At 43.6% G+C, this 27,817-nt stretch overlaps 2 protein-coding genes across 3 annotated transcripts; both read left to right on the top strand.

Annotated features, from left to right (window-relative positions):
* Positions 1 to 1,056: 1,056 nt before the first annotated feature.
* LOC123999616 (cyclin-I-like) lies at positions 1,057 to 18,634 on the top strand. 2 transcript variants are annotated; one of them, XM_046305548.1, is made up of 8 exons: positions 1,057 to 1,301; positions 1,672 to 1,837; positions 3,266 to 3,400; positions 8,727 to 8,801; positions 9,133 to 9,273; positions 13,129 to 13,365; positions 15,364 to 15,681; positions 17,642 to 18,634. In XM_046305548.1, the coding sequence occupies exons 2-8, from the start codon at positions 1,715 to 1,717 to the stop codon at positions 17,795 to 17,797; spliced, it is 1,185 nt and encodes a 394-aa protein (XP_046161504.1). In that variant the 5' UTR covers positions 1,057 to 1,301; positions 1,672 to 1,714; the 3' UTR covers positions 17,798 to 18,634. The 2 variants fall into 2 exon arrangements, with proteins under 2 accessions (XP_046161504.1, XP_046161505.1); XM_046305549.1 differs by lacking the exon at positions 9,133 to 9,273.
* Positions 18,635 to 18,996: 362 nt separating this feature from the next.
* On the top strand, positions 18,997 to 22,053 carry LOC124000831 (ankyrin repeat domain-containing protein SOWAHB-like). The gene has a single exon (XM_046307471.1). It carries the CDS (start codon positions 19,142 to 19,144, stop codon positions 21,695 to 21,697), a length of 2,556 nt encoding a protein of 851 aa, XP_046163427.1. The 5' UTR covers positions 18,997 to 19,141; the 3' UTR covers positions 21,698 to 22,053.
* The last annotated feature ends 5,764 nt before the right edge of the window (positions 22,054 to 27,817 follow it).

Raw genomic sequence — 27,817 nt, 5'->3', positions numbered from 1 at the left:
TCAATGTCGCGTTAGCCAATCACGTCCGTTGCTATCCACCTTGTTTTGACTTGTCGAGGAAAGTCTGCCTCCTTTTGTAGTTTACTACCTTTTAGTACTTATTAAAGAGTTGATAGTGCTAGACACATTTTATGTTGTAATAAGTAACTTGGTTAAACATTACTTATGAACTACAGTGGATTTAGTACGGAGGGTTGTTTTTCTACACCAGCTCGATATTGACACTTCGACGAACCAATCATCTTTCTCCTTTTTTCCCGTTCAAATAGTCCGCTCAAATTGTTTTATTTCTATTGGATGCCTGGACAAACCCTTTTACTCACGATTGGTTAGAAATAATTAGCTCGGGATTGTATGTAGGGCATTTAAACATATTAAACGACATTTTATCCCTTATTTTTTTCTGGTCCAACCAACTGCAGAATATTGGGGAATTTGTTCTTAACTGACTTGCTTAGTTAAATAACTGTTAAATACATTGATTCAGGGATGACTAGAGGAATTTATGATAATACTGTTATAAGTCGGTATTACTGATACGGTATTACTGTTCCTGCACATCACACAAAACCCCAAGCACCGAGTTGGTTTTATAAAGCAAAATCAATCATTCAAAGAAAAGATGTATACATGCATTTAGGGGTGATGCAATTGGCAGTAAATCATTTTCCAGGTTTATAATTACTGTCAAGAACAAGGTGTAAGTATGTGGTCTCTCTGTTTTATGTCCCCTAATGCACAGTATTATCACAAATAGTGGTTTATTTATACAAATCTGTTTCATATTCAGACGTGGTTGGCAAATGGTAAAGAAAACGTCTGAAACGTATTTACATAACATAACATTTTAGTAGGATTCATTCGCAATAGAAAATAGGCCCACCAAACATCGAACACAATTGAAAACAAATGTAATGTCATAGCTCAAATCCATCGTGATAAAACCTAAAACAACCATTTGTATTTTATTTTATTTACCATAAATAACTAACATTTATCCCAAATATTGGTACAATATACATTTTCAGGACCAGCTACGTGACGCACGTACGCGGATCGATCTCCCAAGAGTCTCCTACGCGGAAGTAGACATATCTGTCTGTTCCGTACCATTTTCATATACATTTAATTGGGAAGACCCCCTCATTTATCCCAGAAAATAAAACACAACATAAAATCGAAGATGGAGTAATTTAAGACTCGATTTATACCTCTCTTTTTTTATTTTTGTTTTTTACCTCAGTTTAATGGACCGGATGATTTCCAAGTCAAACTGTGATTCCCACAGCTTTGCAGGGGAGGTAAGCTAATGCTAGCTAGCACGAAGTAGAGCTTCATAGTCATATCGTTTTATAAATAGATTTAAGGTTATTTTGGATAATATGCGTTGTCTATTAATGAAAGGGTTTATTATTAGTTAACGTTTACCATCGGTTGGTGTTTGTTTCTGTTCTCGCTAGTTCGGTTGCTAACTAGCTAACCATAACTCGGTAACGGTAATATTAGCCGGAATCGTCTCGATGAATGAGCGTATTTGGTGGGGAACCAGTGTCCGTAAAACCAGGTTACAGTAGTATTCATAAGGAAGTAATTGTTTCGTATCACCTTAAACTTGGGTGTAAACTACAATTCATAAACATGTCTTCTATGTGTTTTCTCTGGCACTTACAGGTAGCTGTATACGGTGGGGAGGGAGGCGTACCCAGGGGTCGCAATGAGGAAGTTTGCCGAACCCTTGGAAAGCCAGAGGTTGTCTTTTCTTCTGGAAAAGGCCGCCTCTAGGGAAGCCCAGATGTGGAAGTCGTACGTGCCTAAAAAGACGTATATCGGCGTTCAGGTGAATCCCACAACACAAAAACAAGGTGCTGTTGTCCATATGAAAGAGAATGCAGCAAGTCATGTTAAACTTTGTTTTGAAGTGGTATCTATCTATCTTAGGTTACTTCCTTGGTACAGATATGTGTATCACCTAAGGTCACTGTTATTTTCAGGCTGTATCACAATGGGCCGTGATTGGTAGTCCGTGTTAGGTTTTGGCCGGGAGAGGCCGTCATTGTAAATCATAATTTATTCTTAACTGACTTGCCTAGTTAAATAAAGGTTATATTTTTAAAAAATGAAGCACCTGCTGTGGCTAAGAGTTTCATGCTTTCACTTCCATCCTACTCATTAGTCCGATGAACAGTCCTGCCCTGATCATTGGCTAGCAACAGAAACCTGCTGAAAGTGTTAGCAAGTTAACAGGGTTTTGAAAAGGATGCCTGCCTGACTGTTAACCTGTCCCAAAACCGAGTGCAGTAACAGATACACCTTGTCCCAAAACAGAGTGCAGTAACAGACCGTAACCTGTCCCAAAATCGAGTGCAGTAGAAGGGGTAAACCAGTCAGTCGATTCAAGTCGAGACAATAACTTGGGTCCTAGTACATTGGTTGTTTTGCTCACTGAGTAATTTCACTATGAGTCAAGAGGCACTTTAACAAGGCAACATAATGGTGAGAAGTGTCTTTAGGGCAAGGCTAGAGTTCAGGTCACCGTAAAGCAACATTTGAATGCATCCCAAATAGCATCCTATTCACTAGTGCACTTGGGCTCTGGTCAAAAGTAGTGCACTAAATAGGGAATAGTGTGTCATTTGGTACTTAGCCTATGTCTGAATGTAAACGCTTCCAGTGGGTGCTGGTTAGACCAGTGTCGGGTTACAGGTATGCAGACGAGTTCAGAAAGGTCTTCTCTTTTATTTATTCACTGGTTTGGTTGATCTGTTTGCCTCAAGTCATTCTTTATCTTCAAGGGACAGCTTGACCTGTGGTCCTTCTGTAGCTCAGTTGGTAGAGCATGGCGCTTGTAACGCCAGGGTAGTGGGTTCGATCCCCAGGACCACCCATACGTAGAATGTATGCACACATGACTGTAAGTCACTTTGGATAAAAGCGTCTGCTAAATGGCATATATTATTATATATATTACATATTGACCTTTTAGTTGAAATGTTGACTGTAATTTTGTTTATTTATAATTGACATTCAGGCTCTTTCAATAAATATTTTTTTTTTCTGTACTTATAACCAAGTCTATGATTTGATTTTCGTTGTTTTGGTTGAGACTTTTGCTAGTGATTTTTAAGTGAGTGGTTTTGATACTTTATATTGTAACCTAACTGGAACTTTTGAGTTTATTTTCCCTGAATGTGAAAGGGTCACTCACAGTCTTCTGACGCTCATGCTATGTCTCCTCTGTAACTGACCCCTCTGTGATTATCCCTAGGATACAGACATCTCCCCTGCCCAGCGTGATGAGGCTGTGAGCTGGCTCATTGACCTGCACAGTGACACCAAGCTCTATCCAGAGACCCTCTCCCTAACCATCAGTATTTTAGACAGGTTTTTAGGTGCTATAAAGGTAAGATGGCAACACAATGTTTAGTCTTATCAGCTATAGATCTACATAGAATGTCAACAGCATCTTTAACCTTACCAGCTGTGTAGGCTAGGGTATATTTCTTCACTGTGACTACTCTTGGACAAGATTTGACGGTTTTATGAGGTTAGCTCGATTTAAAATTTAAAAAAGTAAATTCATCTGTAACTTATCAAACCTGATGTTGCAGGAAGTAACATACACTCTAGAGTTCACTCAGGAAGTGTCAGTGTGTGATTTATTTAGGCCTGTTGATAAAAGCAGCTCTCTTGTCTCTTCCTGTATCTATCTATCTATCAGATTAATCTTACTTCCTCTAGTATTAGCCTGGCTCCCTTATAAAGAGCTAGGCTAGGGTGGTATAAGGTATACCTGGGTATTTGGAAATAGCCACAGGATGGTTTTTCACTATGGCAATACCGTTGAAACTATTTACATTTACTTTACATTTAAATTTGCATTTAATATTTATTTGAAGTTTTTCAATACATTTGAATGTTTCTAGATACTTTTTAAGTTAATACCTGCAGTCAACTTGTGCAATATGTTAGAAGGTAAAACAGATTGCACATTTCATAATTTCACCTGTCACATTATTTTACATTATGAAGCTTACCGTAGTTCCCCAGGACAGTTGAGCCAGTCACTTGAGTTGGTGAGTCCAGCTGTGTATTGACAGGGGTCATGTTTTATATTGTAAATACATGTGTTTATTTATTCTCCTATAGAGTGATCAGGGGACGTGCAACTATAGTTTCCCTTTACATTTTTATTTATCCGTTATTTTACCAGGTAAGTTGACTGAGAACACGTTCTCATTTACAGCAACGACCTGGGGAATAGTTACAGGGGAGAGGAGGGGGATGAATGAGCCAATTGTAAACTGGGGATTATTAGGTGACCATAATGGTTTGAGGGCCAGATTGGGAATTTGGCTGGGACACCGGGGTTAACACCCCTACTCTTACGATAAGTGCCATGGGATCTTTAATGACCTCAGAGAGTCAGGACACCCGTTTAACGTCCCATCCGAAAGATGGCACCCTACATAGGGCAGTGTCCCCAATCACTGCCCTGGGGCATTGGGATATTTTTTAGACCAAAGGAAAGAGTGCCTCCTACTGGCCCTCCAACACCACTTCCAACAGTATCACATAAAATACAGAACTGCAACGCTTTCCTGAATTCTCATCCGAGTGGAGAAGAGTAGAGAAGTGCAACTGAAGCACAGCTGTTATAACAGCCTCCAGTCTTCTGGGAAGGCTTTCCACTAGATGTCGGAACATTGCTGCGGGGACTTGCTTCCATTCAGCCACAAGAGCATTGGTGAAGTCTGATGTTGGGCTATTAGGCCTGGCTTGCAGTCGGCATTCCAGTTCATCCCAAACACAGAATTCTGTGGTTACACGAACCTAAGTTTTTAACTTGCTAGTTATTTAAGTAGGTGGCTGAATGAATAACGGGGCATCATATAGTGTTAGCTTTCTGCCGTGTTTGTGAAATCAAAGCTATTTAAATGAATTATCTGTACAGCTGCCACTACTATCTTGATTTTCTTTTTCTGCTCTCTGTTCTTGGTCCGTCTGCTCCTCCCCCATCTTCGCTGAGCTGAGCAGGCAGGCTTGTTGACCTAGTGACTCCAGACTGCACACAGACACAGCATGTACACATGCTGCTTCTGAGCCAGTACTGTTCTTCTTTCAAACAAGCATGCGTCAAAACTTAGTTCATTATGCACAATGTCCCTCGTTCACATTCGCTTGTAAATGTCCAAACTCACTAGAAATGACATTCAGTAGCTCCTCACTAGAAATGACATTCAGTAGCTCATATATATATATATATATATATATATATATATATATATATATATATATATATATATATATATATATATCCTTTATGAGCTGGATTTACCTGTCTTTGCAATTAGTTTATTTTTCTTTCCGCTCATTAGCATATTTTGCTAGTATCACGCATGAAAAGTAGCTATTACTTGTGCTAATTTTGTTAGCATTCTGGTAAATGACGCCACTGGGTTTTTGTGTGGTTTTGGTGCCCCCTTTTGTACTAAGGCGGTAATTCCCCAAATCCTGAAATGAGAGATGAACGGTATAGCCGAAACCACACAGAGAGACGCCGCCAAAAGACGTAAAAATGTGCAAGCGAGAGTAGAGGGCGTCAATTAACGTGTAGCATATGCCACATTTAATTGTCAGTAGAATCCATATAAACAGTTGTGTTTGTTATGTTCTCTTCGTAAATCAAACTTTATGTGCCACATGCGCCGAATACAACAAGTGTAGACTTACCCGTGAAATGCTTACTCACAAGCCCTTTAACCAACAGTACAGTTCAAGAAGAAGAAAATATTTACCAAGTAGGCTAAAATAAAAAGTAACACAATAAGAATCACAATAACGTGGCTATATACAGGGGGCACTGGTACTGAGTCAGTGTAGAGGGGTACAGGCTAGTTGAGGTAATCGGTACATGTAGTTGGGGGCGAAGTGACTATGCATAGGTAATAAACAAACAGTGAGTAGCAGCAGTGTACAAGAGGGGGGTTTTAATGTAAATTGTCCTGTGGTGATTTTTATTAGTTGTTCTGCAGTCTAATGACTTGGGGGTAGAAGCTGTTGAGGAGCCTTTTATGTCCTAGACTCGGTGCTCCGGTACCACTTGTCGTGCGGTAGCAGAGAAAACAGTCTATAACATGGGTGACTGGAGTCTCTGACAATTTTATGGGCTTTCCTCTGACACCGCCTATTATTTTGGTCCTGGATGGCAGGAAGCTTGGCCCCAGTGATGTACTGGGCCGTTCACACTACCCTCTGTAGCGCCTTAGTCAGATGCCGAGCAGTTATCATACCAGGCGGTGATGCAATCGGTCGGGATGCTCTCGATGGTGCAGCTGTAGAACCTTTTAAGGATCTGAGGACCCTCGACCAATGTTTTCAGTCTCCTGAGGGGGGAAATGTTTCTCGTGCCATCTTCATGACTATCTTGGTATGTTTGGACCATGATAGTTCGTTGGTGATGTGGACACCATGGAACTTGAAACTCTCGAACACGTTCCACTTCAGCCCCGTCAATGTTAATGGAGGCCTGTTCGGCCCGCCTTTTCCTGTAGTCCACGATCAGCTCCTTTTTCTTGATCACATTGAGGGAGAGGTTGTTGTCCTGGCACCACACCGCCAGTTCTCTGACCTCTTCCCTATAGACCGTCTCATCGTTGTCGGGGATCAGGCACTGTTGTGTCGTCAGCAAACTTAATGATGGTGTTGGGGTCTAGCTTGGCCACGCAGTCGTGGGTGAACAGGGAATACAGTAGGGGACTAAGTACACACCCCTGAGGGGCCCCAGTTATAGCCTTATAGTTGATTGAGTGCGATCTTAGTGCCAGCTTTTTTCTGTGGTGGTAAATAGACGGCTACGAATAATATAGATGAGAACTCTCTTGGTAGATAGTGTGGTCTACAGCTTATCATAAGGTACTCTACCTCAGGCAAGCAATACCTCGAGACTTATTTAATATTAGACATCGCGCACCAGCTGACAAAAAGACACACACTCCCACTCCTCGTTTTACCAGAGGTAGGTCTCTGTTCTGCCGGTGCATGGAAAATGCCGCCAGCTCTATATTGTCCGTTTCTTCGTTCAGCCACGTCTCGGTGAATCATATGTTAGTTCTTAATGTCCCGTTGGTAGGATAATGTTAATAGTATGTCATCGATTTTATTTTCTAACGATTGCACGTTAGCAAGTGGAATAGAAGGCATTGGGAGGATACTCACTCGCCTACGGATTCTGAGAATGATCTGCTTTTCCGGTGTTTTTTCTTCACACAAAAGGCGTGGATCTGGGCCTGTTCCAGTGAAAGCTGGATATCCTTCTCGTCGGACTCGTTAAATTAAAACGTTTCTTCCAGTCCGTGGTGAGTAATCGCGTTTCTGATGTCCAGAAGTTATTTTCGGTCATAAGAGACCGTAGTAGCAACATAATGTACACACGAAGTTTAAAAAAAATAAGTTACACAAAACACAAATAAAATAACAAAATTGCACAATTGGTTGGGAAGAGTGTAAAACGTCAGCCATGTTTTTTGGTGCCATCTTTTCGTAGGCATTGTGAATTATTGTTGCATGTTCCTTTTTACTCTTATGTCCCACCGTAGCCACCTTACCTGCCTGCACTAGTTATGTTAGGGTTGTAGATGCACCTGAGCAGTTAATAAAGAATTTAGCTCGTCTCGTTCTTTCTGCATAACAGTATTCTCTCTTGAAATTAGAGTCCTTTTCCAGCCTGCCTAGGCTATATGCGATTGAAATACAACACTGGTAGGCTGCAATTGTTTTTAAATATATAGCCTATTTAACTGAAACCTTGTCTTACAGCACAATAGATTTTAAACTAGATCTTTAGCTCGTCTACATAGGGAAGATCATAACAATTTCTCAAATTCCTTTTCTACAAACGACCCACACCATTTATCTGCTCATTTTCGCAGCGTTGCTCTGAATAGACGTGAGAAAAATAGACTCTTTCTAATTTGATCCGCATTACGCTGTTGACGTTCGCGGCCCATTTTGTTCCGTATATTTTCCCTTACTTGGGCCAGCCCCTTCGTAATACAAGTTCTGGCCAATGGGGTTCAGCGCCTCGCCATTTGAGTGAGTCAAAGACTAGTAGGCAATTTTCAAGGACCACTTTTGGCTAAAAGGTATACAAAAGTACCAGAGAATGTCTTTAACCTGGGCTGCCTTCCTTAGAGTAGTAGTCCTGGAGAATGTCTTTAACCTGGGCTGCCTTCCTCACAGAGTAGTAGTCCTGGAGAATGTCTTTAACCTGGGCTGCCTTCCTCACAGAGTAGTAGTCCTGGAGAATGTCTTTAACCTGGGCTGCCTTCCTCACAGAGTAGTAGTCCTGGAGAATGTCTTTAACCTGGGCTGCCTTCCTCACAGAGTAGTAGTCCTGGAGAATGTCTTTAACCTGGGCTGCCTTCCTCACAGGGTAGTAGTCCTGGAGAATGTCTTTTAACGTGGGCTGCCTTCCTTACAGGGTAGTAGTCCTGGAGAATGTCTTTAACCTGGGCTGCCTTCCTCACAGAGTAGTAGTCCTGGAGAATGTCTTTAACCTGGGCTGCCTTCCTCACAGAGTAGTAGTCCTGGAGAATGTCTTTAACCTGGGCTGCCTTCCTCACAGAGTAGTAGTCCTGGAGAATGTCCCGGGGTGCTGAGTTTAGACACTGGGTAGTAGTGACGTCACTTAGTCCTCCTGACCCTGTCTCTCTCTCTCCTCTCCTCAGGCCCGTCCAAAGTACCTCCGCTGCATCGCCATCGCCTGTTACTTCCTGGCTGCCAAAACCAGCGAGGAAGACGAGGTGATTACATCCTAGCCTCACCATCAGTCCTTCCTTAGTCACTATTCGCATTGTTTCTTTCTTTCTATTCAGCGTTGTTATCCAAACGTTTGGCAATAGGATTTGTAGCTGTATTAAAAACCAACTATTTTATGAACATCCCAACGAAAGGTTATTTTCCAAATGCTGAAATGTTGCTCACTGTGAAGGTTAGCTCCAATAGTTGTAATGCTAGATGAAGTCCTAGAGAACTACACACCAAGTTGGCAGAAAGTGGGTTGAACCCAACTAACCAGAAGTTCTCTTTTGTCTCTCTCTCTCTCCGTCTCGCGCTCTGTCTGTGTGTGCGCAGCGTGTGCCGTTGTTGCGTGACTTGGCCAGCAGCAGCAGATGTGGCTGCTCCCCATCAGAGATACTGAGAATGGAGAGGATCATTCTGGATAAACTCAACTGGGACCTGCACGCTGCCACACCGCTGGAGTTTCTACACATTGTGCGTGTATTGTATTCTGTCACCACATTCATACTTCTGTCCTAGCCGGAACCACCGCTAGAACCACTAACTAGCCTGCAGTGGAGGATCTGGCTCAGTCCTGCCCAGGACTGGATCCATCAGAATACTGCCCTGTTTTTTTTTTTTTTTTTTTTTGTAAAATGGCTTGGGCGGTATACCGTATAGCGGGAGTATTTTAAAATACAGAAGGTATGATTTTTATTTACCGAGCCCCTCTACAGTTTGGAGGTGTGTGCTACACCACTGCTTGTAACTATAAGTGAACTATTTTAAGATATGACATCCAGCCTGGGGCTTCAGCTATACATTTGGTTTGTGGCTAGCTTGCAGGAACAAGCTTCCTCGTTACAGCAACTTCTCCATAGCTCAGGCTGATTTACCCACCTGCTTCAAGATGTCAGCTATCATCCAAGAAAGGGAAGTAACTGAACTGAATGGCTACCAACCAGCAGCACTCTCTTCTATCATCATGAAGTGCTTCGAGAGGCTAGTCAAAGACCATCACCACCACCACCTCCCTCCACGACACACTCAACCCTCGCCCCACCGCCCCGACAGATCCATGGACAAGGCTATTACACTGCACACTGTCTTTAATTACCGGGACAAAAGGAATGCGTATGTGAGGATTCCGTTTGACTACAGCTCAATCTTTTGCCATTCTAGTCATTTAGCAGACGCTCTTATCCGGAGAGCCTTACAGTTAGTGCATTCATCTTAAGATAGCTGGGTGAAACCACCACATCACAGGCATAGGAAGTACATTTTTCCTCAAAGTAGCTATTAGTAGAGTTAGAGCTAGAAGGGGGGGGTCAAGTGCTGGTTTTATTTATTTATGGTATATATATTACACACAGTACCAGTCAAAAGTTTGGACACACCTACTCATTCAAGGGTTTTTCTTTATTTTTTAAACTTTTTTCTACAGCTGGATTAAGTGATATTGACATGCTCTTCTCTAACATCCTTTCTCTGTAATTAATATTACCTGATTGAGCTAATCATGTAAATGTAATTAACTAGAAAGTCAGGGCACCACAAAATAATATTTATAGAGCAGTTATCTTCTGAATAAACTCTTAAATATTTTACCTCAATATCAGTCAATATTAATCGTCATTTTATTTCAGTCTCACCTGAAAGTGATAAATTCTTGGTTATCTTCACGAACCCTGGCTAACAAGTTGAATCAGCAATACAAAATTGGGTTTAATTATTTATTTACTAAATACCTAACTAATCACACAGAATTACATATACACAGAATGACTCATACCTTGATTACAAATTATGTCATAAAGGAAAACGTCCCTGGCGGACGGAACAGATATGGCAGCTGGTTACACAAAGAACAGGGGTTGGGTTTGAGTGAAAGAGCGGGAAGACTGAAGAACAAAGGGAGAAGCAATGTCTCTATCGGGCCATAGGCAACTACTCTATCGTAAATACAGAATCTTATGCATTCTAAATTACCGCCCATTTGGAAAAGGAAAATGCAATAAATATTTACTCAGAGCTGCGCTTCAATAGGTTAGTGGTAGATGGAAGGCCGTGTTGCCCAACTGAGTCCTTTATCCTTTGAAGAGTGTCTCTGGTGGTGAACGGGAAACGTTGTAGTGTCGTTGTTGTGTGGTAGACTGGATACTCTGTCCGTCCTTTCCTTGCCCACGTTTACAGCTGCTGTTGCTAACTCAACGGCTAGGATGTCTCACTTTAGTGAGTAAGAGTTCAAAGTTTATACCATTCACAACCAAAGCTCACAGTGAGGTTGGTTTAGTTCTGTAGTTGACATGTTAGTCCTTTTCAATGTATGGACCGTTTGTCCTATCACCCTCGGAACAGGAGGTTACATTTTCGTCAAGGCTTTATATAGTGGCGGGAGAAGGGTGTGTTTCATAGTTTATAGCCCATGTCTCTTCACAGGGGCTGGCCACTTATTGAGCAGAGCCCTAACCTTATGAAAACCCATCTCTCATTTGGAAGCTAAAATTACATTTAATCTTTTCACCAATCATTTTATATTTAAACATTTGAATTGCACAACAATCCCATGTGAATCTGATAACTATAATGTGTAGACTTTCTCAGATACAGTTTAGGTCGTCCTGTCATCAGTCATAATGTCTCAGATGACAACTGAAATTAAATCATATTCATTAAGTACCAACGCATATTTTCAACTGGTTCTATTACTGAAATATGGTTCCTTTCCTTCGACTTGTGTGATGTTCCCAGACTCTCTGTTTAACAACGGCTATTCAAGAGTCCTTCTGTAGAGTCAACAGAGAGGGAAGGGAGAAAGGTATTTATGGGGGGGGTCATAAACCTTACCCACAGGCTAACGTCACGTCACCACGCTTTGCCTTGATGACAGCTTTGCACACTCTTGGCATTCTCTCAACCAGCTTCACCTGGAATGCTTTTCCAACGCTCTTGAAGGAGTTGGAATATGCTTAGCACTTGTTGGCTGCTTTTCCTTCACTCTGCGGTCCAACTCATCCCAAACCATCTCAATTGGGTTGAGGTTGAGTGATTGTGGAGGCCAGGTCATCTGATGCAGCACTTCATCACTCGTTCTTGGTCAAATTGCCCTTACACAGCCTGGAGAGTCCCACTAAGCGCAAACCATAGGGCAGAATGCTTTGGTAGCCATGCTGGTTAAGTGTGCCTTGAAGCCTAAATAAATCATTGACAGTGTCACCAGCAAAGCAAACCTACACCATCACACCTCCTCCTCCATGCTTCACGGTGGGAACCACACATGTGGAGATCATCCGTTCACCTACTCTGTGTCTCACAAAGACACAATGGTTGGAACCAAAAATCTCAAATTTGGACTCGTATGACCAAAGGACAGATTTCCACCTGCTCGTGTTTCTTGGCCCAAGCAAGTATCTTCTTCTTATTGGTGTCCTTTAGTAGTGGTTTCTTTGCAGCAATTCGACCATGAAGGCCTGATTCAGTCTCCTCTGAACAGATGTCTGTTACTTGAACTCTTCACGACGGTGAAGAAGCCACATTTTATGGTGCTATTTCTCCATTTTTTTATTACCATTTTCATTATTTTATTTCACTTAGTTCTGCATGGTGGAGCTCGAAGCCTAAGCTTTTCACTGTACATTGCAATCACACCTGCAACCCTGTAAATGTGACTTTCATTTTCAATGACGGCCTAGTGGGTTAACTGCCTGTTCTGGGGCAGAACGACCTTGTCAGCTCGGGGTTTGAACTTGCAACCTTCCGGTTACTAGTCCAACGTTCTAACCACTAGGCTAACCAGCCGCCCCATGTGACTAAACACTCTGAATCTGACAATCAATCCCCTCCTGGATCATGATTCTAGCACCCCTTGTGTTCACTGCCGGTAACACCGTATACCCTGGTGTGGTACAGGAACGGTATGAAGGTTTGAAAATCTGGATTCCGCCCCCAACTCTAGTAGGTGATCACTTTAAAACATAAAACAGGCGACGTGAGTCCTGTTCTTCCACCAACACATTCATACTCCTGTCCTAGCCAGAGCCTCCATTAGAGGCTTGAAGTTAAGAGTGGAGGATCTGGCTCAGACTATCCACCAGAATACTGCCCTGTTTATGAGCTATAGGTTACCACTTTATAACAGAACATAGAACAACACAGTTTTGTGTTATTCAGCTAAATTCCATCCGACTGTAACTATCACTCTTTGTCTATAATCTGCTGTTGTCCCTCAGTTAACTCGAGGGCATACATTTTAGTGTGTTTATTATGTATATGTGGTACCTGTGGGGTTCAGAGCTGAATCCATAACCTTGGTGTTGCACCACTCTCTTCCACACTGCCATTCCCCTTCAGTTCCATGCCATGGTGCTGTCTTGCAAGTCCCGGTTCGTGGTGGGTCTGGTGGGGTGTAACCCGGCGCAGCACCTGTCCGTGTTGACCCAGCAGCTGCACTACTGCCTGGCCGACAGCGCCCTGCTACAACCCCTCTCCCGGGGATCCATGCTGGCGCTGGCCCTCATCACCCTGGAGCTGGAGAATCTCTGCCCTGACGGGCTGGCTCTCACTGTCCTCTTGCTCAGGAAAGCACAGGTACTGAACTCTCACTATCCTCCTGCTCAGAAAAAAAACACATTTAGGCCTGTTGGCATGTTTGGATAGGGGCCGGTTAGACAGTAAGAGCTTCTGCCTAAAGCGCACACATTTATCAATGTTGACGTGGATTCTAGTCTCACCTACTGCCTATTTGACAACCATGTCTCTTTCTCTCAAATCAAATCAAAATTTATTTGTCACAATACACACGGTTAGCAGATGTTAATGGTCACATACACACGGTTAGCAGATGTTAATGGTCACATACACACGGTTAGCAGATGTTAATGGTCACATACACACGGTTAGCAGATGTTAATGGTCACATACACACGGTTAGCAGATGTCAATGGTCACATACACACGGTTAGCAGATGTCAATGGTCACATACACACGGTTAGCAGATGTCAATGGTCACATACACACGGTTAGCAGATGTCAATGGTCACATACACACGGTTAGCAGATGTCAATGGTCACATACACACGGTTAGCAGATGTCAATGGTCACATACACACGGTTAGCAGATGTCAATGGTCACATACACACGGTTAGCAGGTGTCAATGGTCACATACACACGGTTAGCAGGTGTCAATGGTCACATACACACGGTTAGCAGGTGTCAATGGTCACATACACACGGTTAGCAGGTGTCAATGGTCACATACACACGGTTAGCAGGTGTCAATGGTCACATACACACGGTTAGCAGGTGTCAATGGTCACATACACACGGTTAGCAGGTGTCAATGGTCACATACACACGGTTAGCAGGTGTCAATGGTCACATACACACGGTTAGCAGGTGTCAATGGTCACATACACACGGTTAGCAGGTGTCAATGGTCACATACACACGGTTAGCAGGTGTCAATGGTCACATACACACGGTTAGCAGGTGTCAATGGTCACATACACACGTTAGCAGGTGTCAATGGTCACATACACACGGTTAGCAGGTGTCAATGGTCACATACACACGGTTAGCAGGTGTCAATGGTCACATACACACGGTTATGTCAATGGTCACATACACACGGTTAGCAGGTGTCAATGGTCACATACACACGGTTAGCAGGTGTCAATGGTCACATACACACGGTTAGCAGGTGTCAATGGTCACATACACACGGTTAGCAGGTGTCAATGGTCACATACACACGGTTAGCAGGTGTCAATGGTCACATACACACGGTTAGCAGGTGTCAATGGTCACATACACACGGTTAGCAGGTGTCAATGGTCACATACACACGGTTAGCAGGTGTTAATGGTCACATACACACGGTTAGCAGGTGTTAATGGTCACATACACACGGTTAGCAGGTGTTAATGGTCACATACACACGGTTAGCAGGTGTTAATGCGAGTGTAGCGAAATGCTTGTGCTTCTAGTTCCGACAATACAGTAATAACCAACAAGTAATCTAACTAACAATTCCAAAACTGTCTTATACACAGTGTAAGGGGATAAAGAATATGTACATAAAGATATATGAATGAGTGATGGTACAGAGCGGCATAGGCAAGATACAGTAGATGGTATCGAGTACAGTATATACATATGAGATGAGTATGTAAACAAAGTGGCATAGTTAAAGTGGCTAGTGATACATGTATTACATAAGGATGCAGTTGATGATATAGAGTACAGTATATACGTATGCATATGAGATGAATAATATAGGGTATGTAAACACTATATTAGGTAGCATTGTTTAAAGTGGCTAGTGATATATTTTCACCATCTGTTCAATGAAATCATAACAAATACAAGGAGAAAACAAATGGATGTTTACATAATATGGATGTTGTAGTCCCTCCCACGTATCGAATCTGTTTAAAAAAAAAAAAAATGTTTTTAAGTCACTGGTATTATCAGGATGCCCCTGGGAACCGTTGCTGTCCATTGGTTTCATAATATATTCTACCTGCGTTTTTACGCACAATAACATAATTATAATCAAGATTCTCATGTTACTCCCCCTCTAGATCGATAGTTCTCAGCTCATCCGCTGTCAAGCGCTTGTTTCACGTCGCCTGTCCACACAGGAGGTTCCCCTGCCTCCCAACACTGTCTACATCTACCAGCCCCTGCACCACATCCACAGTCTGGCCCCAGACCCCTGCGACAGGGAAGCAGAGTCCAGCACCAGGCTCCACTCCCCAGTCACAGACCCAGACCCCAGGGATCGAAGCCTCTCCAGGTTCTCCACCACCAACACCCTGCTCCAGGTCCACGGTCCACCCATGCCCCGCCACCAATCCCACCAAGTCCACCTGCGCTGCAAGCTCTCATCCAAGCGCAAGGTGAGAGCTTGGCTACTCCATCAACCGGAGTAAAGTATTTTTACCACCTATCTACTTATCCTACTATTGCTATTTTACCTGCCTTGATTCTAAATGCGTGTTGTTCCTATGGTATGACGGGAATGGCTGCCGGGGGGGGGGCTGCCGTTTTGTAATATTTTTTAGAAGACCTAAGATTAAGAATTGTTGCCTTGCATAAAGCTGGAAATGGTTACAAAAGTATCTCTAAAAGCCTTGAGGTTCATCAGTCCACGGTAAGACCAATTGCTTGTAAATGGAGAAAGTTCAGCACTGTTGCTACTCTCCCTAGGAGTGGCCTTCCTGCAAAGGTTAACAAGTGTTGCTATCGGTTTTACCTCATTTCTACCAGCACGTCACCTCTGCAACGAGAGGGATAAAACTCTAGAGACGTCTTTACTCCACTCAGAGACGCAGACAAAGATCTCTCCCCTCCTCTCCCCTGCCCTCCTCTCCCCTGCTCTCCCCTCCCCTCCATTTGGCAAATCGGACTATAATTATATTCTCCTGATTCCCGCTTTACAAGCAAAAACTCAAACAGGGTGTACCAGTGACGCGCTCAATACGCAAGTGGTCGGATGAAGCGGATGCTAAGCTACAGGACCGTTTTTGCTAGCACAGACTGGAATATGTTCCGGGATTCATCTGATGGCATTAAGGAGTTAACCACATCTGTCACCGGCTTCATTAATAAGTGCATTGACGACTTTTTCCCCACAGTGACCGTACGCACATATCCCATGTTACTACCTGGTACCTCTGCATATTGACTCGGTACTGGTACTTCCTGTATATAGCCATGTTACTACCTGGTACCTCTGCACATTGACTCGGTACTGGTACTTCCTGTATATAGCCATGTTACTACCTGGTACCTCTGCACATTGACTCGGTACTGGTACTTCCTGTATATAGCCATGTTACTACCTGGTACCTCTGCACATTGACTCGGTACTGGTACTTCCTGTATATAGCCATGTTACTACCTGGTACCTCTGCACATTGACTCGGTACTGGTACTTCCTGTATATAGCCATGTTACTACCTGGTACCTCTGCACATTGACTCGGTACTGGTACTTCCTGTATATAGCCATGTTACTACCTGGTACCTCTGCACATTGACTCGGTACTGGTACTTCCTGTATATAGCCATGTTACTACCTGGTACCTCTGCACATTGACTCGGTACTGGTACTTCCTGTATATAGCCATGTTACTACCTGGTACCTCTGCACATTGACTCGGTACTGGTACTTCCTGTATATAGCCATGTTACTACCTGGTACCTCTGCACATTGACTCGGTACTGGTACTTCCTGTATATAGCCATGTTACTACCTGGTACCTCTGCACATTGACTCGGTACTAGTACTTCCTGTATATATCCATGTTACTACCTGGTACCTCTGCACATTGACTCGGTACTGGTACTTCCTGTATATAGCCATGTTACTACCTGGTACCTCTGCACATTGACTCGGTACTGGTACTCCATTATTGTTTTTTATTGTCCTTTTTTTTGTGTGCAAATATTTGTCTTTAACTCTCAGTTGTTGGGAAGCGGCTCGTAAGCATTTCACTGTAAAGTCTACACCTGTTGTATTTCAGTCATGTGACTAATATAATTTGATTGAGCTATTGATATTTGATGCAAACTTAACTCCTGCCTTCTGGCTGCCAGAGGCCAATAAAACCCACGTGAAAGTGTGTCCAGTAACGTTTTGATTTGTATGGTGTTATTTTTCTAAGTAGCGTTTTGAGAATGCCAATAAAAAACGCTATACAAATTTAAATCAAATCAAATCAAATGTATTTATATAGCCCTTCGTACATCAGCTGATATCTCAAAGTGCTGTACAGAAACCCAGCCTAAAACCCCAAACAGCAAGCAATGCAGGTGTAGAAGCAATGTTATTATTGTTATAATCATTATTTTTCAGGTGGAGGAAATGGAGGTCGACGAATTCTACGACGGGATCAAGCGGCTCTACAGCGACGAGAGCGAGGGGCCTCTAGGAGAGTGCAGTGGCCTGCTAGTCAGGCAGGAGGGCAACAATTCCCCCTTGCCCCCTCTCCAACCCGTCAGTGTCACATAGAGAGGAGAAAGAAACCAAGGCCTTCTCGTCATCTGATCTGCAAGGAAGAGGCATCCCAGTGTACCCGGTGTACCAGCAGGCATTAACCCACCGTACCAGGCACGAAGGGGGGGGAAGCTGCTATTTCATAACTATTTGTTGAATATAAAATAATTAAAAAACAAAAAAATATTGATATAAATCTCATCTTTTTCCCAGTGATTCTGTGTAAGAGATTTTCCTTGACCAATTTAAGGTCATGCCATTTTAATTCTGTCTGTTGAACCTCTTCTGTAAGTTACATATATTTGTTTTCTTTCCTCAGCATGTTGCTTTAATCCTTCACAAAACTTGTCACTTCAAAGTTTGATTTGAATGTAAATGTGTTTATAGTAGATGACTGTGTTAACCTGCCAAAGTAGGAAACAAGTGATTTTGTGTGAAGTACTGAATGATTTGTTTATAATATTTAGAAGATATTCTTTTTTTAAATCTAAATATCCCCTGTCCACAACCTTCATGTATTTGTCCCATCACAGTGTAGTAGCGAAAGCAAAGAAGATAACAGGACCCTGTTACTAATGAAAGAGCATTCATTTTACTCAGTGGTGCAATACAGGTGTTTTGGTTTTTACCCAGTTTGTGTATTGTTTTAAGATGAACAACTTTCGTTACAAGAGGGATGAAGATGATTCCACCATAATACCTTGTCTTCACTGTTCAGAAATGACATGTTTTGTATTTATTGCAACAACAAAAAAAGCAGTTGTCTTTTTTCTTGGGTTCGCTGGTCAACTGCCGATGATCTGCTGGTACACCTTGTGTCACCAATAAAGAAAAAACGTTTTAACAATCTCATGCAATTTGTTACTCGATATAAACGTTTTCTTCAGCTTTTTACAGAACATTTACAATGTACATTAACTTAATAAAAACACGATGGAAGGGTGACTACCTTATATTGAGATAGGGGCTTGCCATTTGGGACGAATTCAGGGTCGTTTTCCCCCAGTCCCTATAGGGATTCTTTCGTCAACGTGTATAATAAGAGAACGGATTCCTGCAATTAATAGATTCAGGCCTGACTGCTGCATGCGTTTTAGTGATAGGTGTTGACCAGACAAAGGCTGTAGGTTATGATTTGTCCTTTCTTCAAATGTCAACATTGAAATGTAGCCCATCGGATGGTAGGCAATTTATATGACGTAACATTTCATGCGCAAGGCTAACGGCGTGTTGACCGAAGCTCCGGTGTGCAGGTGGAGTTAAACATGTTCAGATGGGGTGGAGTTAATTGTTGCTGGAGCAGAAGAAAAAAAAACGTGCCAATCAATTGAACTTTGAAACTTGAAGCAAACAGACAGAATGGCTACCGATTTTACTCAGGATTCGGTGTTGCACTTTCTCCAATTAAAGGGTGGGAGAGTGAAGAACTCGGACCTGTTGGCGCACTTCAAAACGTTCTTACGCGACCACGAGAACCAGACGCACAACCGGCAACTGTTTAAAACGTTTGTGAACTCTGTGGCTGTGGTGAAACCAGAGGAGGGAGTATCATACGTTGTGCTAAGGAAGAAATGTCTGGGGCAGGTTGCTGGAGATATCGCCGCCGCATACCACTCACCAAAGCCTCGCGCTAGACAACAACCGGCGCCACAGGCGAGACCGAGGGAGAGAGACCAGTCATCGAGAGCTCCGGTAAACCGAAACCAGCAGAGAGGTCAGAAGGGACTGATTGAGACGCACTTTCATGAATTACACGTTCCACCAGGCGACACCAACCAACTCACCGACAAGGTATTAGCCTCGGCTGGAATTGTCAACAATAACCATGTGGAAACAACTATCAATTACGAAAAGCCTATCCAATGCTCCTCGCCACATGTGCCAGACCATGCCTCACCTCCTATATACAACAGAGATGCACCATTCCTCCCATCGTACAATGCGGCAATATCAAAGTGGTCAGAAGATGGGAGTGGTCAGAGCTTTGAAGCAGAATGGGAACTGAATCACAAAGGTATTTACATCAGCGGTTCCGAACTTGGCCAGCAGTCAAAAGAACCAAAGAGGAAGGGGTCCTATCCGCCCCCTCAGTTCCTATACACAGAGGTGAAACCTCCAGCGTCTCACCCAACACTGGTGCAACAGAATGCAGTGCAGACACAGAGGAAAACCTCTGAAGCTGACCACAGAAGGACAGCTACAGCATGGCCACTGCTCACCACTCTAGAGCATGCCAGCTCCTCTCCTTGTTTATCTGATGGTTACAGTCCTCCTGCTGCTCCACGCGCTCTACTGACCCCTGACCCCCAGGTGACGCGCAGTAACGGCAACTTGGATGGCAGTTACCACCTCCACCATAGGATCCCACAGCAGCCCAGACCAAAACACGATGGACTCCCAGCAGCTCCACTGCACGCTACACCTGCTTGTCAGCTGACGCAGAGCAATGGCAGCCTACCTGTACCACAGAAGGATGGAGTCCCAGCCCCTGTTCCTGACATCCAGTATCTGAAAGAGGAAGGAGCTGCTGTTACCCAGTCCAGAGCCCAGACCCTGCCTTTCCCACGCAGCCTACTCCTGGACTCTGCCTACCAGGACCACACTGCTGGGTGTATTGATGGGTTTGGGTACCCTGAGCACCACCACCAGGCCAGCTCTGACTTCTCCTCCAGCCACAGCAGTCTCTCCCTAGCCCAGTCACTGGACTCCAGGGATGAGTGGCCCCAGCGTTCCCCTAGAGAGGAGTGGGCCAGCAATGAAACTCTCAGCTACCAGGACCTGAACTACCCAGGTGAGCAGCAGAGGGTGAAAGTGCACGATATGCTCTGCCGTGCTCAGGAGGCCAAACTGCTCTCTCAGATGCACCGCGCTGAGAGGAGAGCGCCCTGGCCTCACCATCACTCCACCGGTTACCTTGACGATGAGGCGAACAGAGCGTCTTCATGGCACCACTCCACAGGTCATCTCCATGATGACAATGGGTCCAGGTCCATTGAGTCCACCTTTCTTCCTGGTTCAGACCCCGAGCACCTCCTCCGACCCCCTGTTCGGCGAATCAGCAGCCGGTTCCGCAGCCGTATGTGCCGCAGCCTCGGAGCCGACCTGGACCAACTGTTCCCGGAGGACAGAGTCTCGGCACGGCACAACCGCCTCCACCTCCTCTCCTCCAACCTCAGCATCAGCCACTCCTTCTCCACCCCCACCTTTCGTACACCCAGCTACAGAAACCTGAGGCGGGAGATGCACTCCGGGTCCTCCAGTAACAAGAGCCTGAACGGAGCCTCTAACTCTGGCGGCCATGACAGCTCCTACTTCCACTGCCACGATCTGGTCCCCCTGGAGGCGAAGGAACATGACTGGCTGGTGAAGGGCGCCACTGGGACCTGGACTGACATCTACACCCTGTTCAGAGATGAACCCAGCCTCCTCACCAAGAGAGACTTCATCACTGGTTATACCATCCTGCACTGGATCGCTAAACATGGAGACCACCGGGTCCTCAACACACTCTGGTACGGAGTCAACAAAGCCGGGTTGAAACTGGACGTGGATGTGAAGACTACCTGTGGCTACACGCCTCTTCACCTGGCCGCCATCCACGGGAACAACAAGATGATCCGGCTGCTTGTTTATAAGTTCAGGTCTAACGTGTCCCTCCGGGATACCAGTGGGAAGAAGGCCTGGCAGTACGTGGGCCGGACCGGCCCCAAGGACCTGCTACAGATGCTAGGGGCCCCTCACTGCTGGACTTCCACAGGGGGTAGCTCTACACCCTCAGGGGAGAGACCCACAAGGCCCGCTGTAACCTCAGCCACGGTAAAGAAGTCCATGTCCATCACTGGGTTCCTGAAGCATAAAACCCTAGTAAAGTTCCCAGGATGGGAGGGTTCTCAGTCTCCCGAATCCTTTGTGTGAGAATAGCGTGAACTTCAGGGTGAGTCTGCCTGCTCTGAGGGTGTGGCTACTGACAAGACCTACCACACAGCTCAAGGCTCTTACTAAGTAAGCCGTTTGGGGTCTTTTACAACTTTTATTTGCCACTTAAAAACTTTCTTGGTTATTTCAAATGTTTTTCCATTTATTTGAAAAAATGAAAAAGTAAATAAGTCAAACCTAATAAATGAATAAGAGGGTGGGATTATGTTATTGAGCTGTCTAAATGAACGTATTGGGATTATGTTATTGAGCTGTCTAAATGAACGTATTGTGATTGGGATTATGTTATTGAGCTGTCTAAATGAACGTATTGTGATTGGGATTATGTTATTGAGCTGTCTCTTGTGAAATCCTACCATGACATGAAGCGATAGAATCAGGCATTAAGTTAGATTTCTTAAGGGATTGTATTAAACTATGATACCTCAGTATAATTGCTTTGCTATTTTGTTTATTGTGGTGAGAAGCTTTTGTTTATTTGCTGCTGGGGAAATGACTTCCATTCTCGTGTGCTCGTTTTCAATGACCAAAGAATACTCCTTTTTTTTTCAATTTATTTTTTATTTTTTAAATGCCTGTTCTCTAACAAAAGTGTACTGTGTGTCAGTTGTTCGTGCTTAAGTGGGTTCAGATTTGAAGTGATGTGACCTGACTCTGGAATGTGGTAGTGAGAGGATTTATTTTTTTTCTTCTTTTGTTCAAAGACCTTTCAAAGTAGCACGGTTATTATTGCATCATCTGACTGGACTAAAATGTCAGGAATCCTTCTCTTCAGTTGCACCAAGTTGCTCATCTTGTACAATGTTGGAGGTTCACTCAGTATAGATTGCTTGGCTTTATTCACTTTTGATTGACACTACAAGGCATAAGCAGTACTCACGTGCACTGTTTTCTCCACGTGCACTGTTTTCTCCACATGCACTGTTTTCTCCACGTGCACTTAAATCATATTGTTATGATACCTCATGTCCTGAGGTGCTTAAACAATCCAGACTGGTATTTGATGTACCTCTGAAGCCATCTCCATGAAGGGATACATCGTTGGGTAAAGGGTAACGAGGCCCTTTATCTACTTCTCCAGAGTCAGGTGTCCTCTCTGTCCAGTATTAAGGAACTTAGAGGTTGTAGTTTTGTGAGCCAATGCTAACTAGCATTAACGGAATGACTGAAAGTCTAAGGTAACTGCTAGCATGCTAGTAGATGTATCCCTTTAAGCACTCTTATTTATTTTGTCTCTAACACTACTGTTGTTGATTTAAATGAAATGTTAACCTGTGTTAAAATTGAACTTGCAGAGAGAGTGCTAACGAAGGCTAATTTACAAATGGAAACCTATTCCCTATATAGTGCACTACTTTAGACCAGGGCCCAAATAGGGAGTAGGGTGCCATTTGGGGGGACAGCCTAATACTCAACTTACATTTGTTTTGCTCTTAATGGAAAAAAACAAAACATAAAATATATATTGTCACTGGGTGTGAATGGGAGGCTGCAGTTATATCAAGCATTGTATTGTATAACCTGTTAGACATTATGTCTATAGCTTTCCTTTTCTATGAATAAAAAGCATATGGTATATTAACTGCTATAGTTGTTAGCATTTCTCCAAAGATTATTGTCAACACATAGCTGTTTGTGTCACCTCTGCTGTTTACTGTTGTAGCATGGGCTTTCGAGTGGTTCAGCGGTCTACGGCACTGTATCTACAGTCCCTGGTTCGAATCCAGGCTGTATCACATCTGTCCCTGATTGGGAGTCCCATAGGGCGGCGCACAATTGGCCAAGCGTCGCCGAGGTAGGCCGTCATTGTAAATAAGAATTTGTTCTTAACTGACTTGGTCTAGTTAAAATAAAGGTCAAACACCCCTGTGATCTGATTCCTGTCAACAACCAAGACCTCGTTCAGTGGACAAACCTTCTGGGATTTTGCAGATAGAAACATCATGAAAAGAGCAGACATGATTTACCCTACATGTCAGAGAGGCATGTCTGTTCTATAAAACTAATTTCTATCTGAACGTTCCACAATGTTGTCTCATGCTGAACGCAGACCTGATAAACAAGCATGTTTCTTGTGACTATTTCTCTCGACCTGTAATACAACAGGCAGTTAGGAGAGAATTATAGGGATAGTCTTTTGGTTTTCTTACCCTGTAGGAGTCTATCGACCTGGTATGACAGCAATCCATGCTTTGGTTTAGGGCTCTTCAATCCGTTTTGCTGAAGTTCAGCATTACAGCGTGATTGACATTTAAAGGCAATGTTTCCGCGATAGCAGAGACTGCATTCACGATAAATGCTGCATCATGTTCAATTCATCTATAAGTGACTTCATTGATCTTCACAATCAATTTGAGATACATTTGGATGATTTAGAAATGATGCGTGCATTTTTTTTTGTGTGTAATTTGGGTGAAATATCCCTTTAACAGTGGAAGGAATGATGAGAATGTTATGACAAGTCCTACCAGCACTCGACACTGCTATGTTGAGCTATCATGTTACACTGGGTTAGTGTGCTCTGCCGAGGGCAAATAGTCCACAAGTCAAGTCACTAGGACAGTCAGTGGACCAGTCAACTTCTAGGATGAGGAACGTGAACTGCAACACACACACTTCACACAAGCAGGCTGTTTCACATCGGCAGTCCCATAGGGCGGCGCACAATTGGCCCAGCGTCATCCGGGTTTGGCCGTCATTGTAATTAAGAATTTGTTCTCAACTGACTTGCCTCGTTAAATAAAGGTTAAATAAATAACAATAAAAGCAACGTTGCAGTATGACTTGACTTGAATGTCCAAGACAAATGTCCCTAGCCTGAGAGCCAGTCTGTTGGTGCTATCATGCCAACTCTAGCCTGAGAGCCATTCTGTTGGTGCTATCATGCCCACTCTAGCCTGAGAACCAGTCCGTTGGTGCTATCATGCCAACTCTAGCCTGAGAGCCAGTCTGTTGGTGCTATCATGCCCACTCTAGCCTGAGGGCCAGTCTGTTGGTGCTATCATGCCCACTCTAGCCTGAGTGCCAGTCTGTTGGTGCTATCATGCCAACTCTAGCCTGAGGGCCAGTCTGTTGGTGCTATCATGCCCACTCTAGCCTGAGTGCCAGTCTGTTGGTGCTATCATGCCAACTCTAGCCTGAGGGCCAGTCTGTTGGTGCTATCATGCCCACTCTAGCCTGAGTGCCAGTCTGTTGGTGCTATCATGCCCACTCTAGCCTGAGTGCCAGTCTGTTGGTGCCTGAGCCTGCCAGTCTGTTGGTGCTATCATGCCCACTCTGCCAGTCTGTTGGTGCTCATGAGTGCCAGTCTGTTGGTGCTATCATGAGAGCCAGTCTGTTGGTGCTATCTTGCCCACTCTAGCCTGAGTGCCAGTCTGTTGGTGCTATCATGCCCACTCATTGTCACTTTTGGGTTGACATCTGACAATGAGCTATGGAGCACAAACTGATCTGGGACCAGGATATAGAAGGAGACAACAGATCTGAGACCAGGCTATAGAAGGAGACAACAGATCTGGGACCAGGCTATAGAAGGAGACATCAGATCTGGGACCAGGCTATAGAAGGAGACAACATATCTGAGACCAGGCTATAGAAGGAGACGACAGATCTGAGACCAGGCTATAGAAGGAGACAACATATCTGAGACCAGGCTATAGAAGGAGACGACAGATCTGGGACCAGGCTATAGAAGGAGACAACATATCTGAGACCAGGCTATAGAAGGAGACAACAGATCTGAGACCAGGCTATAGAAGGAGACAACAGATCTGAGATCAGGCTATAGAAGGAGACAACAGATCTGAGACCAGGCTATAGAAGGAGACAACATATCTGAGACCAGGCTATAGAAGGAGACGACAGATCTGGGACCAGGCTATAGAAGGAGACAACATATCTGAGACCAGGCTATAGAAGGAGACAACAGATCTGAGACCAGGCTATAGAAGGAGACAACAGATCTGAGATCAGGCTATAGAAGGAGACAACAGATCTGAGACCAGGCTATAGAAGGAGACAACAGATCTGAGACCAGGCTATAGAAGGAGACAACAGATCTGAGACCAGGCTATAGAAGGAGACAACAGATCTGAGACCAGGCTATAGAAGGAGACAACAGATCTGAGACCAGGCTATAGAAGGAGACAACAGATCTGAGACCAGGCTATAGAAGGAGACAACAAATCTGAGACCAGGCTATAGAAGGAGACAACAGATCTGAGACCAGGCTATAGAAGGAGACAACAGATCTGAGACCAGGCTAACATGTCCCTTCAGGGAGAATAAAATGGATCTAATCTCATCCACAACAGAACAGACACACCGTGGCTGATGACGTTATAGAATAGTTAGTCAAAGTACAGAAAGACAACAACAAAGGCTCTGTTTAAAAAATAGATTTATTTGTAAAACAAGGATCTTTTTGGGAGGAAAACCCACTCTTCCTCCGCTGACACTACACACACACACACACACACACACACACACACACACACACACACACACACACACACACACACTACACACACACACACACACACACACACACACACACACACACACACACACACACACACACACACACACACACACACACACACACACACACACACACACACACACTTCAACCCACTTCACTGGAGACCAATCAGCCTCCCTTCTCCTACGCTTCGTAAAGCACGATTGATACATGGAATTTTGATTAGGAAAATCTGTCAAATCTGAGAATTCAGTTATGCTTCTGAAAAGCTATGAAGAAAAATATGGATGGCACCATTATTGGTGAAAATGGTAACATGAATATGTGCCTGATACAGTATATTTGACTCAAATTAGGATAATATGTAGATGCTTTTTCTCTCAAAAGGACACAACAATATCAATTGGCATAGTACATTTTGGGAGGGAAAACAAGCAAGGAGTCACAGGACTCTTCACTCACGCTGACACTACACACACACACACACACTACACACACACTACACACACACACACACACACACACACACACACACACACACACACACACACACACACACACACACACACACACACACACACACACACACACACACACACACACACACACACACACACACACACACACACACACACACACACTTCAACCCACTTCCCACTGGGCAAAAACGGGTTGAATCAAGGTTGTTTCCTCGTCATCTCAAACCCAACAAATCAATGTGATGATGTTGAATCAACACAGAAAACAGATTCGCAAAAAGTAATCAACAAAAGGATATTTAAGTCTCGTTTTTTTCACCCAACTTTTAACCTAAACCTTTAAACCTAAACCAATGACACGGTGAAAAGTTTAGTTGAATTCACAAATTCTAGAACATTACATCATCATGACATCATCTTGCCTTCTCTGAGAGAAATCACATTTGTTTTAAATTTCACATATTTTTTTTCAGTTTCCAAAAAATATAAAATGTTTTTTTGTTTGTTGTTTGTTTGTCATCTACATATTAAAAATCATAAGAGGTTAACAGACACCATATGTACAGCCACTTGCATTCCTTTTTTTATTTATAATATAAATAATTATAGCAGTTGTTGTCAATGTCATGGTAGCTTTTATCACAAACTTATCATTTTTCGAGTCTGAAGTAGAAGTGTTTGAAGCATAATATTGCCTTAGATTGTGACTTCATATTAATATGTGTGAGAGCGTGCTATTATGTTGGTAAAGAAAACAGACCGATTTGATTTGATTTGAACATTTCAGGTCTGGTTCCTCCTGACCAATAGGAACAGAAATGAGAAATAGAAGCCATTCTAGTTCTGTGATTCTGACCATTCTGACCAATCAGTAGTTAAAACTGCCCCCCAAAAAAGTGCTCAGCTGTAGTGATATACAAAACGTAAAGGCAGTAGTAATGTTATAAATATATGGGGAACAACATTTCTTGACAGGAAGTTGTACATCCACCATCGTTACTCTCAAAGCTTTGATCCACTCGTATGAATACAACTAGGTACCTCAACAGTGTATTGAATCAACCAAAGACATGCTGAGTGGCCAGGCAGAATACAGATATGGGAAAAAGCTTGAGTAACATAGGAAGCATAAATAGAGGC

The sequence above is a fragment of the Oncorhynchus gorbuscha genome, linkage group LG16 (genome assembly GCF_021184085.1).
Source record: "Oncorhynchus gorbuscha isolate QuinsamMale2020 ecotype Even-year linkage group LG16, OgorEven_v1.0, whole genome shotgun sequence".
Lineage (NCBI taxonomy): Eukaryota > Metazoa > Chordata > Actinopteri > Salmoniformes > Salmonidae > Oncorhynchus > Oncorhynchus gorbuscha.
Note: the sequence above shows the minus strand (reverse complement) of the source record. Positions and strands in the feature narration are given on the sequence as shown.

What these genes read in the sequence shown, in the direction of transcription:
- LOC124000831 (XM_046307471.1), top strand. Translation starts at nt 19,142, where the DNA reads ATGGCTACCGATTTTACTCAGGATTCGGTGTTGCACTTTCTCCAATTA.
- LOC123999616 (XM_046305548.1), top strand. Translation starts at nt 1,715, where the DNA reads ATGAGGAAGTTTGCCGAACCCTTGGAAAGCCAGAGGTTGTCTTTTCTT. An exon ending in GGTTTTTAGGTGCTATAAAG is followed by an intron (nt 3,401 to 8,726) that starts GTAAGATGGCAA and finishes TCCTCTCCTCAG; the next exon opens with GCCCGTCCAAAGTACCTCCG. An exon ending in CGCTGGAGTTTCTACACATT is followed by an intron (nt 9,274 to 13,128) that starts GTGCGTGTATTG and finishes ATTCCCCTTCAG; the next exon opens with TTCCATGCCATGGTGCTGTC.